Consider the following 13587-nt stretch of genomic DNA (forward strand, 5'->3'; position numbering starts at 1 on the left):
TGAAACAGCTACAAGTGACAATATCTTCAAGGTAATCTTTGCGGGAGTTAAGAACCGGAATATACTTCGTAACTTTTTGAAAGTTAAAGCAAATATTATAATACGGAGGCTGATGCCTTAAGGAAAAACCCTGTTAATTGCAGGAATTCTTATAAGCGAGTGCTATCGCATTGCAATCTGAACTAAATTGATTTCTGCGCTATGTATCCAGTCTATGGTGCACCATACTTCTTTCTGACGTAAAGCGAAAGAAGGCCTTTATGAAAAATACCTTTGAGGTGAATGAAATTGTCAGTAGTAGATCGGAGAGAGCTAAACAATACTAAAATTTTCTGGAGAGAGAGTTATAATAGTAACACATATCGCGCTAGTTCATTAGCACTCAATTTGCTTTGGGGGAGGGGCGCTATGGCTCAGTAGTAGAGCATTCATCTTTAATGGTGTCCCGGGTTCGATCCCAGCTCCAGCCAAATGGACTTGGAGGTGGACAAACACCGTGTTCGTGGATTTTCTCGGGGTTTGCCCATTTCCTCCCACTTTCTTCATTCCAATATTTCATTGATTTGTCATAATCAGCATCTCATTTAGCCTAGCCGGCGTTACAGTGGGACGTAAAACTTTAGATTTATTCATTTTAAATTGCTTAGACACAATTCTTTCCTCAATTGATGTGCTGCTTTAGTACGGCTTTTGGATTGGAACGATCCGAGCCTAAATTCATTAAGGTTGAAAAGTTTTTGCCCATGTAGGATTAAAGGGTTGCAGTAATCCAAGCTTATTATCAGGAGAGGAGTTCTGCAATGTGATTAATACTCCATGATTCATTTCATACTAGGCACAGTAATGGGACGAAAATGGACGAACTCATCAAATAATATCGTTAATTCAAAAATGATATAATTGTCTGTTAAAATTATAGGCTTCTTCCGGATCAGTTACTCAGCAGGACCTCCGTTAATTTATTTAAAAGTTCGCATGACACTTCAGCACTGGTCAATTCATGACGCAGGCGTCAAATGTCAGTTGCGATTGTCAGACTCTTTGGGAAGTAACAGGAATTTCTAGCTTTACGCCTTCTAAGATTTATTGCAATTTTGCTGTCTCATTCGGAAATCAAAAGGGGTTAATAATTGGGACCTCAAGTCTCCCGACAAACGTGATCAGAACGCGGCAAAGAACGTGAAGGTGCTCATTGAAAACAGCACAAGATCAAATGATTGGCTGTCTTGGACATGCTCCACCATCTTCTGAAGTGGAACTTCAGGCAACATCTATATTAATTTTCTCAAAAAATAGATGCATGATTACTCGTGGTGGTTTCATTACGAGGATGAATATCTTTATGTTTGTGAAATATTTGCTGATCAGTACGCTTTCAGAAATAGGGTCGTCGTTAAGAATTAACATCAACATCTCCTTAATGAAGCGTGATGGGTAGTATCGTACTTGCGCATTTTAGCTTTGTGAGCATGGTACGGTTAAGTATCTTGCACATTCTTAGTTCAAAGAGTTTGGAAACTAAAGACAATCTGCTGCTGGAAAGGTTTATGTAGCAAATTGTAATCGGTCAAGGAAAGAAAACTCTCACGCCATTTAATTACATCAGAAATCAGGGTAATAAGAAAATCATCATGTGCATTTATTCTGTCATTACTGAAATTGAGATACTGTTACGTAAGAGTGACATGTTGATAAAGCGAAAAGGTACTTTTACCGCACATATCCAACTAATAATCTCACAGTGACAGTTTTGTTTCCTTTCATAGTTAATTTCCCCTGATAACCTTAGAAATTAAGGCACAGTATATTATTTCGATATCAGCGTGTAATTGTTATATTACTCAAATAATTTATTAACCAGCAATGAGTCTAATTTTTTTTACCATCGTTATAACTCCATTTTTTTCGTCTTTTGTTACGAAGAATGGTATCCAGTCGGTGTCTCCTATTCAGTAATTGATTTTTCTGTCACACGTATATTTTACATATTTCAGATCGCATAGCACGCCTTGGAGTGGGTACAAAAATACACAAACAGCTGACCAAAATTTCGAATTGACATTACATACTTCTGTAAATCATACGAGTGTGGAAATCGATAGCCAAAGGTCCGCTTCATTAATTCAGGTGCCAAGTGATACCAGATGTTCCTTACGCGGATATCCTATTGATGGGACAGAGCACCCTGTAGAATCTATATTTGTAAATGAAACCGTAACACATACAGTCGAAACAACAGAAACTTCTATTGTATGTGGAGAGACGTGTACTGCAAAACGTGTGATAAAGACTCATAGTGTTACACATAAAAGTACAAGTCCAACTACTTGCCCACAATGCTCCAAAACGTTTACCACTAAAACTAAATTGAAGACCCACATGTTTTCTCATACAGGGGAAAGACCGCATACCTGCACTTTTTGTGGAAAGGCTTTTAGTATGAAATATAAATTGAAACTCCACTTGAGTACTCATACAGGGGAAAGACCACATACCTGCACTTATTGTGGAAAGGCTTTTAGGCTGAAAGATATTTTGAAATATCACTTGCTCACTCATACAGGTGAGAAACCGCATGCTTGCACTGTGTGTGGCAAAACATTTTCTAAAAAGTCTGATTTACAGAAACACACTATTACTCATACAGGTGAGAAACTGCATGCTTGCACTGTGTGTGGCAAAACATTTTCTACAAAGTCTTATTTAAAGAAACACATTATTGCTCATACACTCGGAAAAATACATGCTTGTCCTCATTGTGGCTTTGCATTTCGTACAATATATCATTTAAAGGCTCATATATCTACTCATACAGGGGAAAGGTAGCATACCTGCACCTATTAGTGGAAAGGCTTTTAGTACGAAAGGTAGTTTGAAACGTCTCTTGCTTACTCATACAGGAAAATTATGGCATACGTGAACCTAGTGTGAAGAAGCTTTTAACACTAGAAGCACGAAGCAGTCATTTTGACTGCTCCATGAAATATAATTTCGTATAACTTCTGTAATGTTTTCGCTAAGGCCCTGAAACTCGTTGACTTTTAGTATTTTTGTGTCCACTTGTTGATAATATCAACAATAAGTTTATGTCGCTTTTCACAGGGGCGCTAGTGTCAGTTATACCTAGAAGCACGAAACAGTCATTTTGACTGCCTTATAAAGAGTATGGAAAATGTGTGTTTCTGTCTGTGATTTGCATATGGCAGCATTACACACTTCTTATTTCTATACAAGAGGAAAATTTGTAACCTTTATTGATTGTAATTTGAGACAAAAAGCTTATTGTTTTCTCTAACAACTTCATAGTAGATTTTTCACTGTCTTACAAGATATCGCGTAGTGTGTTATTGTAGACAAACAAAATTAGTTCAGGTACATGCGGTCAATAGTAAGTACGTATAGATAGTTGAGGTGAACCGCGTACATGTGGCATTTTGCGATGAGACCTCAAGAAATACTTGATCTCTTAGAAATTGAGTCTGAAGAAAATAATGAAAATTTGCAGGATTCTACTGAAGGGTATGAAAATTTGAGTGTTTTTCAACCTGAAGAGAACATTTTATATTCAAGTGATGAAAAAAAGGAACAATGATGGAGAATACAACGAAAATAGTGGGCACAGTTTCATTGCTCCGGATGGAACAATGGGAACAAAATTGGATTTGGGACAGGGTGGCGTTTGCCGCCTATGTAAGCAGAATATTGTTCGCGAAGCTCCATTACAGATAAATTTTGGCATGAAGCAAGTGTCTGAGGAAGAATGTAGTAGTGCTTTTCGTTTACTATTTGATGAGCCAATGAGGAGGCATATACTGAAGTGCACTAAAGCTGAAGCGTATACGTATTCAACTGAACTCAAAAACATGGACTTCAACTCTTTTAGAACTACAATATTTTTTGGGTCTTATTTACTGAGGTGCTAATAGTACTTTACAATATCCATTAGGGTCTTGTGGAAAAAACAAACAGGCCACTAATTTATAGGTAAACAACGAATAGGGATAGGTTCTATGATACAAAACGGTACTTCAAATTTGATGAAAAGGGAACAAAATCTGCAAGACTTCAAACGGACAATTTCGCACTCGTGTCAGAACTTTTGGATGCATTTACTGAGAAGTACACAAAATGTTATGAAGCACATGACGTGATCGTTGCCGTGCAACTATATCCCACGAATGTCAGATGTAGATTTCAGCAATATATGCCAAATAAATCAGATAAACGTGGCGTCAAGTTCTGATTACTTGCCGACATGCAATCAAAGTATGTCCTAAGACTTTCCATATCTGGGCAAGGATTTGGAATGCCCTGCTGGGACATAGTTAAGTGAATTTGTAGTGTCTAGTTTCATATATCCATTCACTAAAAGGGAATAAGTGTTACATGTGACAACTTCTTCACGACAACGAAACTAGCTGAATGCTTTAGTGATAAATGTGCTAGTTTAGTTGGGACGATAAAGCAAAACAGAATAGAGCTTCCTAAAGGTTTTGCAACTTCAAAAAACCTGATGTTTACCATGATCAGAGTGGTAATATATTAAAGGTCTACAAATGTAAGCGGATCAAAAGTGCTTGTGTCTTGAGTTCCATGCATAATAAGTATCAATTTCCGCGACACCAAAGAACACGACCCAAAACTATAACATTACAGTCAGATAAAGTTTGGTGTAGACATCGTGGGTCAAATGGTACAGCAATACACAGTGCAATGTGAGTATAGACGGTGGTCAATGTTCTTTTCAACTTGGTTGATTTTACATGCTTGACTTCGTGGATAGTATACGAAGAAGCTACTGGAAAGAAAATCAGCTGGCAACAATATCCGCAACGTTTGGCTAAAGAGATGATAGTCACTGTCCTAATGGCAGTGACAGCGTATCTGAAGATAGGGAAGTTCCTTCCACACGCAAGCGAATACAATGTCAAGTACGATTGTCAAAAACTACAAAACAGCAGAAATGTTTCAAATGTCGAAAGTACGTTCGTGGATATTGTACTGCAGAGATCCGAAAGCGAATTATGTGCACCAAGTGAAAGTGGCACTATAATGGCCTCCTCCTAATAAGATATTTTCGAAAGACACCATAGAAAGTATTATTTTACAATAAACATTTACTATGTAAGACTTGACAGTAATCTTTGGCTATTTTCATTATTTTAAAATCTATGATATTAACCTTATTTTATTCATAAACATTTTGATATTACATATTTGATGTGCTTAATGTTTATAAATAAACATTATAAAATAAATAATTTGCGAGATGGGGTTACTTGTATATGTGTCTCAATAAGAAAGTCACAAAATACAGTCATCCTGCGACACCATTATTTTCTTTTTTAGTCAGAAACGGAAAGCAGTCAATTTGACTGCTTCGTGCTTCTAGGGGGTTCAAACTTTCCGTGCTTCTAGTGTTAATCCGAAAGGTACTTTTAAATGTCACTTGCTTACTCATACGGGGTTTACATGGCATACTTGGAACTATTGTGGAAAGGGTTTTAGTAGGAAAGGTACTTTCAAATGTCAATTGCTTACTGATATAGGTGCAAGACCACATGTTTGCACTCTGTGTTGCAAAAAATTTTCTAGAATGTCTGCTTTAAAGAAACAAACTATTACTCATACAGGTGCAAAACCACATGCTTGCCTTCATTGTGAAAAGCGTTTACTACAAAATGTGATTTGAAGAAAGATGCCATTACTCATACAGGTGTACGTCCATTTACTTGTACGCAACGTGCCAAAGGGATTTCAACGAAAACTCGTTTGAAGACTCACATGCTTGTTCATAGTATTAAAAGCCACATTGCAACACACAATGGGACAAAACCTTAATTCAGAAAGGTTGTTTAGGGGTCCGAATGCGTACTAATGGATGTGAAAGAGCAAACGCTAGCACTTAGTGCAGTATGTTGTTCACTGTAGAACGTGTTATAAATACTTATACAATTGAATGTCTATTAGTTGCACTGTAAGCAGCAAAAGAATTTCAAGCAAAACTTGCATAAAGATCCAGATGTTCATTGATATAGGTGAAATCCAAATCTAAGACCTTTTTGTGGCATGCCTTTCAATTACAAAAGTAATTTGTTAGTCTGCATTATTACTCATACATTTAAAATTGTATATCATATTAGTTATTGCGCCAAGGCTATTATTTGGAAAAGACACGTCGCTGTGCTTATTCTTAGAAGGCGATTGCTTAAAAAGGAAATTAAAGGTTCGCGTGTTTATTCATACATATGATTGATGACATTCTTAGACTAATTGTGGCAAAATGCTTATTTATTGGAACACCTTGCTCATGCATGTGAAAGTTACCATTCTTTCAAGTTTAGCAAAGAAGTAACAGAGAAGTCATATATAGGAACTCAGTTTTTTTCATATAGGAGAAGATGAAGCTGTTGCGCACAATATGTCTAAGGTTTTACTACAAATGTCATGTTGTAATTCTGGTTTGAAATAACGGGCTGTAGCCCTTCAAAACTATCCACTTGCTTACCCACAAGTTTCTCAAAATTATTCAGTTGTGAATTTTTTTTATTATTATTTCAAATTGTCGATGAAGAAAGAGAACGTCACAATAATGCAGAGTAATTCAAGAGGACATTTTATCTTACTACACCCGGACTTACTTTATTATGTTACTAATGAAGTAATTTTGATTAACATTAGTAATCCGAAATCTACTATGTGTTATGTAAATGGTAATTTTGCTCATTTGGATAGAAAAAACATAATTTGTAACCCTGGGAGTCCTATTACGAACCCATTGTTAAAAACTTTTTCTACATAAGAGAAAACAATATTTTGTTTTCAGTATAGTAAGCAAACGCAGGTGAGAATATAAAAAACATTCTTAAATACTTTCTTTGAAAATTTTACTGTACAATATCTCCGGTTCCAAATATTGTAGAGTAGTTCCGAAGGTTTGAAGTCGTACGTCTATTCGGACAGATCATATTCTAGGTTTTACTGTAGAAAAACATTGCTAAAGGCGATTTGAGGAACGAGCCACTTATACATTATAGTGAAAAATCACATCGTAGGACTTACTGTGGAAGACTTTTACTCATAAAGCTACTTCGAAAAAACATATTTATTTATACATTGATAGACATGTGTTCTGTTTGGCGAAGCGTTCTGTACGACAGTTCGTTAAAAAAAAAAAAAACATCCCTATTAGTGCAGGCGAAACGACGTTTCATCAATTATAGTACAGCGTATATAACGAAACCTTAAAAATAATCTATTGTTTCTTCATACTGGCAGACACCCAACTCGCTGCATTTATTGTTGCAGGACTTACTTGAAAAACTGGAATGTAGTTCGCATGGTTAATTGTAGAAACAGTTGAAAGCAATCATATTTGCCCTAAGTGTGGCAAAATTGTTGACTGATGAAGTAGTTTTAAAATATACATGCTTATTCATAAAGCTTAAAATACAAACAGTTTAAAACAATGTTCTATTTGAGGTGCCTACTAATAGCATATATTCCTCACACGCCTATCCTAGTAATAGGAAAGAACACAATTAGGAATGTATTGGAAAATAAAATCTTATTAAGCAGCTGAAATACCACATATCTGTGCTCAAAGGATTCACTAGAGAGCATGCCTTGAAAGTACACATCGCAAGTCATACACATGAATGGTCAATCATTTGCAGTGACTGTGGGAGAGCCTTTTATAAGTGGAGATTTTTTAACGTCCCGTATGCTCATCCAGGAGAAAAAAAAAACATTTCTTCGCTCAATGCTCTTAAGCACAATGGTCATTTCAAGCTCCATGTGCATAATCATAGACGACAGTAATTACATCCATGCACTGAGTATGAGAAAGGTTTTTGCTACAGGAATTGTTAAAAGTATCACATCTTTACTCAAAGAGGAGATAGATCATATTTGTGCGCTGAGTGATGGAAGGCTTTTGCCAAGAAGAGTACTTAAGCTCGTATATTCTTACTTATACAGCAGAGGCAACATAAATTCGCTGAATGTGCCAAAGCATTTACGATGAAGCCTTACATCATATCTTACCATCTTAATCATACAGGAGTGAAATAACGTAATACCACTGAGCGTGGCAAAGGTTTTAAATACAGGGGTCATTTAAGGTACCATATGCAAACTCATACCGGAAAGAAGTCATTTATTTGTATTGAAGGAGGAAAATGTATATAACTCAAAAAGCTAGATTGTAGTACAATACGCTTAGTCACAAAGTGGAGTAACCGCGCCTGCTGGTATTCGTGTGACAAAGCTGTTGAGCACAGGGGTCTTATAAGGTCCCATATGCATAATCATAAAGAGGACTAATATACTTGCAATGAGTATGAAAAAGCTTTCCGGAGAAAAGATTGTTTAAATTCCCATGTGTAGAAACGTAATATTTTTGCTAATGATATATATTTGCGAAAAGTTATAAAAATGCGTATTTAATTAGAAAACATCAAACTTTTCGTTTCAGAACCAGAAGTCACATTTATATTATCACGAGTTTTTGCGAAATTCGGCGTTACACCCGATTAATGCGAATAAAGACAAAAAGCGGAGTTATTCTTAATAGAAACTAAAAAAGAGGTTTTTCAATATTGTTTATCTTAAAAATCATTGTGTTTACTCGAAAACGTGTACAACACTAAATTAGGTACATAAAATCCATAAACTACGATGGCGTAATGTCTCTTTCTGGGGTTTAAAGTTCCTTGTTGTGCGTCACTAAGGGTCTTTATACTCCTCTAGTTGTCAGGAAGACGAAAAGCTTGCAAAATGAATTAAGTCAACACAAACAGGAAAATTTGTGTTACTGCAGAGTAGATTTATTAAAGGTAGTGCTTCTAACGAGGCTAAAGTTAAAGTTGAAAATTTGTGTGGCAAAAAATAAATGAACATGCAAATTCAATGCAGCTGCTAGTCCAATCATGAGACAATGCTTTCTCTCAGAAATAAGAAGATTAAACTATTAAATCGAATGTAGGAAACCATTTATTTTATAGAGGTCTTCAGAAACCACTTTTAAGTTTTGGTGTGAAAGCACTTTGAATTGCGCTACTTCAGGCAAGCACCCTTGGGCGAAAAAAAAAATCAATTGGAAATGGTTACTTATAAAAGTGTTACCCTCGTTTGCTCTGTGTATCAAACTGGTTAGTAACAAAGGCACTTCACAAAAGCATATCAACCTGTACTGTTGAAAAATTTATTTTTGCATAAAGTGTAGCTAACTTTTATCAAGGGAAATAGTTTGAAGTCTCAAAAGTGTACTTATGTTGGCCAATATCCACACAGCAAAGATATCTTTTAAAACGTTTCTAAAACGTGACATTTTCCTTCAGTAAATGTATCCTACTTCCCTTAAGGACATACATTCCATATGTTTTTGATAACATTTTCCAATACTGAAGATATTCTCGTAATGCACTAAGAAACGTAGAAATATTTTATACATCATTAAAAAAGTTTCCAACATTTTTTTTCTGTGGGATTTTGAAACGTTTTATACAATGTTAACGGAATAGTTTTTAAAATGTTTCGCATGGGATATTTTAAAATGGCTTGCAAAAAACAGAAAATAATTAATCAAGGATGAAGAATTTTTTTTCTAAATATTTTTACAATGTATTGAGTAGGCATATTAAAATGTTTTCTGAAGATTTTTAATTCATTTTTAACAAAGATTAATGTTCTGTAAAATATTTGTTAAAATATTTCCCATAAATAATAGAAAATGTTTTCTGTACAAGAAAAAAAAATTAGTGAATGTTTTCTGTACATGACAAAAAGTGTTTTGAAATTTGAAATTTGAGGAGTAATTTTGAAAAAATCAAAACTTAAAGATTCTCGGAGTCCTCATTTGATTTTACTCCCTACTTTCTTAAGTTAGTGTTATGTCCATTAATTAGTTGTAGAGAATGACGTCCAAACGAAGCATCTCGCCGAATATTTACATCAAAATATGAGCGCCTCCTGCCTTTTTTCTGCTTCTAGCTAATATTGCTAACTCCCTCTAATATAAAATTCACCAAAAATTCCCCCTCAACGTTTTAATAACTAATGATAAAAATTATGTGGGAAAATACTGTTTTAAGTTAAATATATCCCTTTAACAGGCCTAATACAACAAAGAAATGGGATTTTAAAAAAATAGAATAGGAGAATGTAATCCAATATAATGGATAGAATTCTCTCGTTACACTCTTTCCAAATTATAAAACACTTGAAAAATTAAGTAATCTGGTACCTAAGCATTACAAATTTACATCTGATTAAAACTTACAAGACATGCCCAAATGAAAAGGACATTTCTACTGTGGCAGCAGTGTATTGAATCACAGAGGGTACATATGATCTTAGATAGTGCGGTGTGTTTTGCCGATAGAGCGCGGTGTGCAGATTGCAGGTTTAACGAGGAGCTTAGGACCTTCTTTACTCGGTAGGAGAAAGTTGTTTCGCTGCATGGAGGGGTGCATCATTGATTCCTCCTGATCAGAGCAAGGAGCTGTAATCCAATTTCATCGTGCAGAAAAAGTACATCTTAAAATGTGATTTCCATCTCATCGGCCCCTTAAAACAGTCGCCAAAAGGTAAACAGTTCACCTGTGAGAAATTAGCTCCGTAACCCTAGTGTTTGTACGCTGAAAAAATCCATTCACTTCTTACGCACTGGGATGAATATTAATGGCAATTTTGTGTAGGTATCATGTTCAACGTTAACTGTACTTTGCATATTATGTATTGCACATACACACACACACACACACACACACATTGTAAATGAGTGTTCAGCTATAGTTGAAGCCTTTTCATTCGGGCCATTCTTATACATTAGTAAAAACAGTACATTCTAGAAACTCAAAATTATTTAAAAAATAAATATCAATATTGTTTTGAGGGTTGAGTAAATTTTGGTTCCTATTTCCGTTGCAAAAATACAAAAGAAGAATAATTAGTTTTCATATTGTTTTTTTTAATTAATATAATCCATATTTCTGAAATTCACCAAATAAAACGTGAAATTAAAACTTACAGTATTGTTTATCGATATTAACATTATCAATACCCTTTTATTCTTAGTAATATTGCAGATTTTATTAAAATAGTAAAATGTTTGATACTACAAACTGACACGAACAAATGAACGAAATAAAGATAACTGTAAAGAGGAAATAATTCAGAAATGAATTCAAAGTATATGGACTGTTCACTCTTTTATTAAGGACTAATAAAATAATTATTGAGGAAGTAAAATATATTGCTTTTTCTTGTGAACTGGGTAAATAGGTCTTCTTTAGAAAAAGTATATTGTTCTGCCGTTTTAGAAAATTTATAATAATTAGAAAGACATTGGTATTATAGTAACAAGATCTTGGATAAAGCTACCATTTTATAATACACTCGTGTGATAATTTTCATTAGATTGTATTCACGTTACCTTTCGACTTAACCAGAAAATCCGGGCGAGTTAATAGAAATATTACGACCTCAATGCAAAATAAAAACATAGATTTAATTAAGTTTCGAAAACAACAATTAGAATTAAACTTTAAAACATTACAGAATTTAATGATAACATTTACCTTGTTTCCTACATCCAGTTCATATTAACCGCAATAATTAATCCCCGTGTTCTACGAATTCCTAATTTCAAGCTATTCGACAATAAAAAGAAGGTACAATAAACGATAGCACCATTTCGGTTAGTATTCGGAACGCAATTTAAATCTAAATTCATATATTTCTAAAAAATACTGCGATCTCACAATTGCTATTTTTGTTTAGATAAGAAGCCGTAAGTTCTTGCTAAGGATACAATGCCATGAAGCCACTTCGCTAAATTATGAGAAAATGTTTAAATAATTTTACATTAATGTGTTATGGTCTAGTATTCATTTACATAAGCAAAGAACGAATATTTCAATTTGAAAATAATCTTTATTCAGATAACTAGAACAATAGAAAATGACAAAATGTATAACCATCACCTCTCATGTATTTGTTTTGTTAAACATCAATAAAACGATCAATTTGTTAAATAAGACTATATGTTGATACATACATAGTTAACATTATGATATAATCAGTGATGTAACTATCAAATATTTTTTCATATGCGTACATAATAGTTCTGACAGTGAGAAAAATAAAAGAACTATCAAAGACACTTTTGTACCTTGACAACTATTTTCCTTTTAAGTCTTTTGACAATAAAGTTTATGATCAGGACATGACAGTATTATCCAGGATAATTTTTACTAGCCCTGGTATTCAAGATTTTCTTTCACACAATATATATACAATAGCACTTCACTTTGCATTATGCTTAACTCATTTCTAACGCGAGTTTCCTTGTAATCATTTCAAACAGAGGAAAAACATATTTACTTCCACCAATATTTTTTTCATCATAATTCCTCACGAATAAGAGCCTGTTTCTTTTATTTCTCCGGAACCTTGATGTGACGTATTAGACACCGACACAATATATTCACACTACGCGAAACACGTACTTAAAATAGACTCTACATAAGACACGCCATTAAATAACACTATTTAAGTATACATAAATTATATAAGCCACTGGATAACAAACTCTAAATAAGATATTATTAGCAATAAAAAAATAAGAAATACGACTCTCGAAAATACTTGTAGCGCCCCAGAGGATGGCCCGGAACTTGTGAGCGCTTCAGAGCGGAAGGCATCTAACGTACTTGAAACGCAGACTAAAGAAAATCCAGAAAACTGAGTATCAAGGGGTTGCCAGTCTGTGAAAGGTGATATGGCAATGAAGTATAGGGCGCACAGACAACGTCCGACAACACGAGGCTTGCCCACACCAGCTCTACGAGAAGGCATGAGCAAACCCCCCTTCCTCTCCTTGCTCCTGCATATACCATAATTCAGAAATAGCTAACCTTAAATTAAACTTATCTAGCTACTAGGGACTTGCACTTGAACAACAACACTAAAAATGGAGAAGATTATTTATTATTCGATCAAAAGCTGGTATTAGGGCCATGGAAGCCTGATATAGAACAGGTACTTCATAACAGATACATATACTATCATGCACGAGAACATATATTCGTATATTTATAAGAACTATAAAAAAAAAGTCATTCGTGAAGATATTCAGTTACTGATGCATGATTACATCAAAATTCCTGCAGCTATAAACAATTGAGGAGGGACAACCATCTTCACCTCCCTCGTATAATGATTGAAACATTAACACACTTCATAATAATATGCAAGTTAGATTCTTACCAAATTCCAGAAGAATTGTCACTTCTGAAGATGATGAATGAAATAGTTTAAATTTATTATGTAAAAGATAATATCGTATCATAATTGTTAATTGTTATACATGGCAACTAGACTTCCAGAATAATAATATAGCTATAAGGTGCCAGCCAGCGTATACTCACAATCGGGTGCGCGCCGGCAAGTGCACTATCCAAACATAAGTGCAAAACTCGGTATTAAAATTGTTACCACTAAGAAAAGGTATGCAATAAAATTATACACATTCATCTAATACCCATTGAGACTGATTACCTGTCACTATGAGATTTACATTCC

The 13587-nt window shown here is 34.5% G+C and overlaps 1 protein-coding gene across 7 annotated transcripts in view; it reads left to right on the forward strand.

The window, feature by feature from the left end:
• The window catches only part of LOC145674852 (uncharacterized), a 46995-nt gene extending 39885 nt beyond the window's left edge, over positions 1-7110 (forward strand). For 6 of the 7 annotated variants that reach the window (XM_081745082.1, XM_081745085.1, XM_081745081.1 and 3 more), the window contains exon 3: positions 1995-7110. In XM_081745082.1, the coding sequence (XP_081601208.1) occupies positions 1995-2826 (832 nt within the window). In that variant the 3' untranslated portion in view covers positions 2827-7110. The remainder of the gene's footprint in view (positions 1-1994) is intronic. The other variant, XM_081745087.1, reaches the window with a different exon arrangement.
• The last annotated feature ends 6477 nt before the right edge of the window (positions 7111-13587 follow it).

The sequence above is a fragment of the Thermobia domestica genome, chromosome 18 (assembly GCF_964235325.1).
Source record: "Thermobia domestica chromosome 18, izTheDome1.hap1.1, whole genome shotgun sequence".
Lineage (NCBI taxonomy): Eukaryota > Metazoa > Arthropoda > Insecta > Zygentoma > Lepismatidae > Thermobia > Thermobia domestica.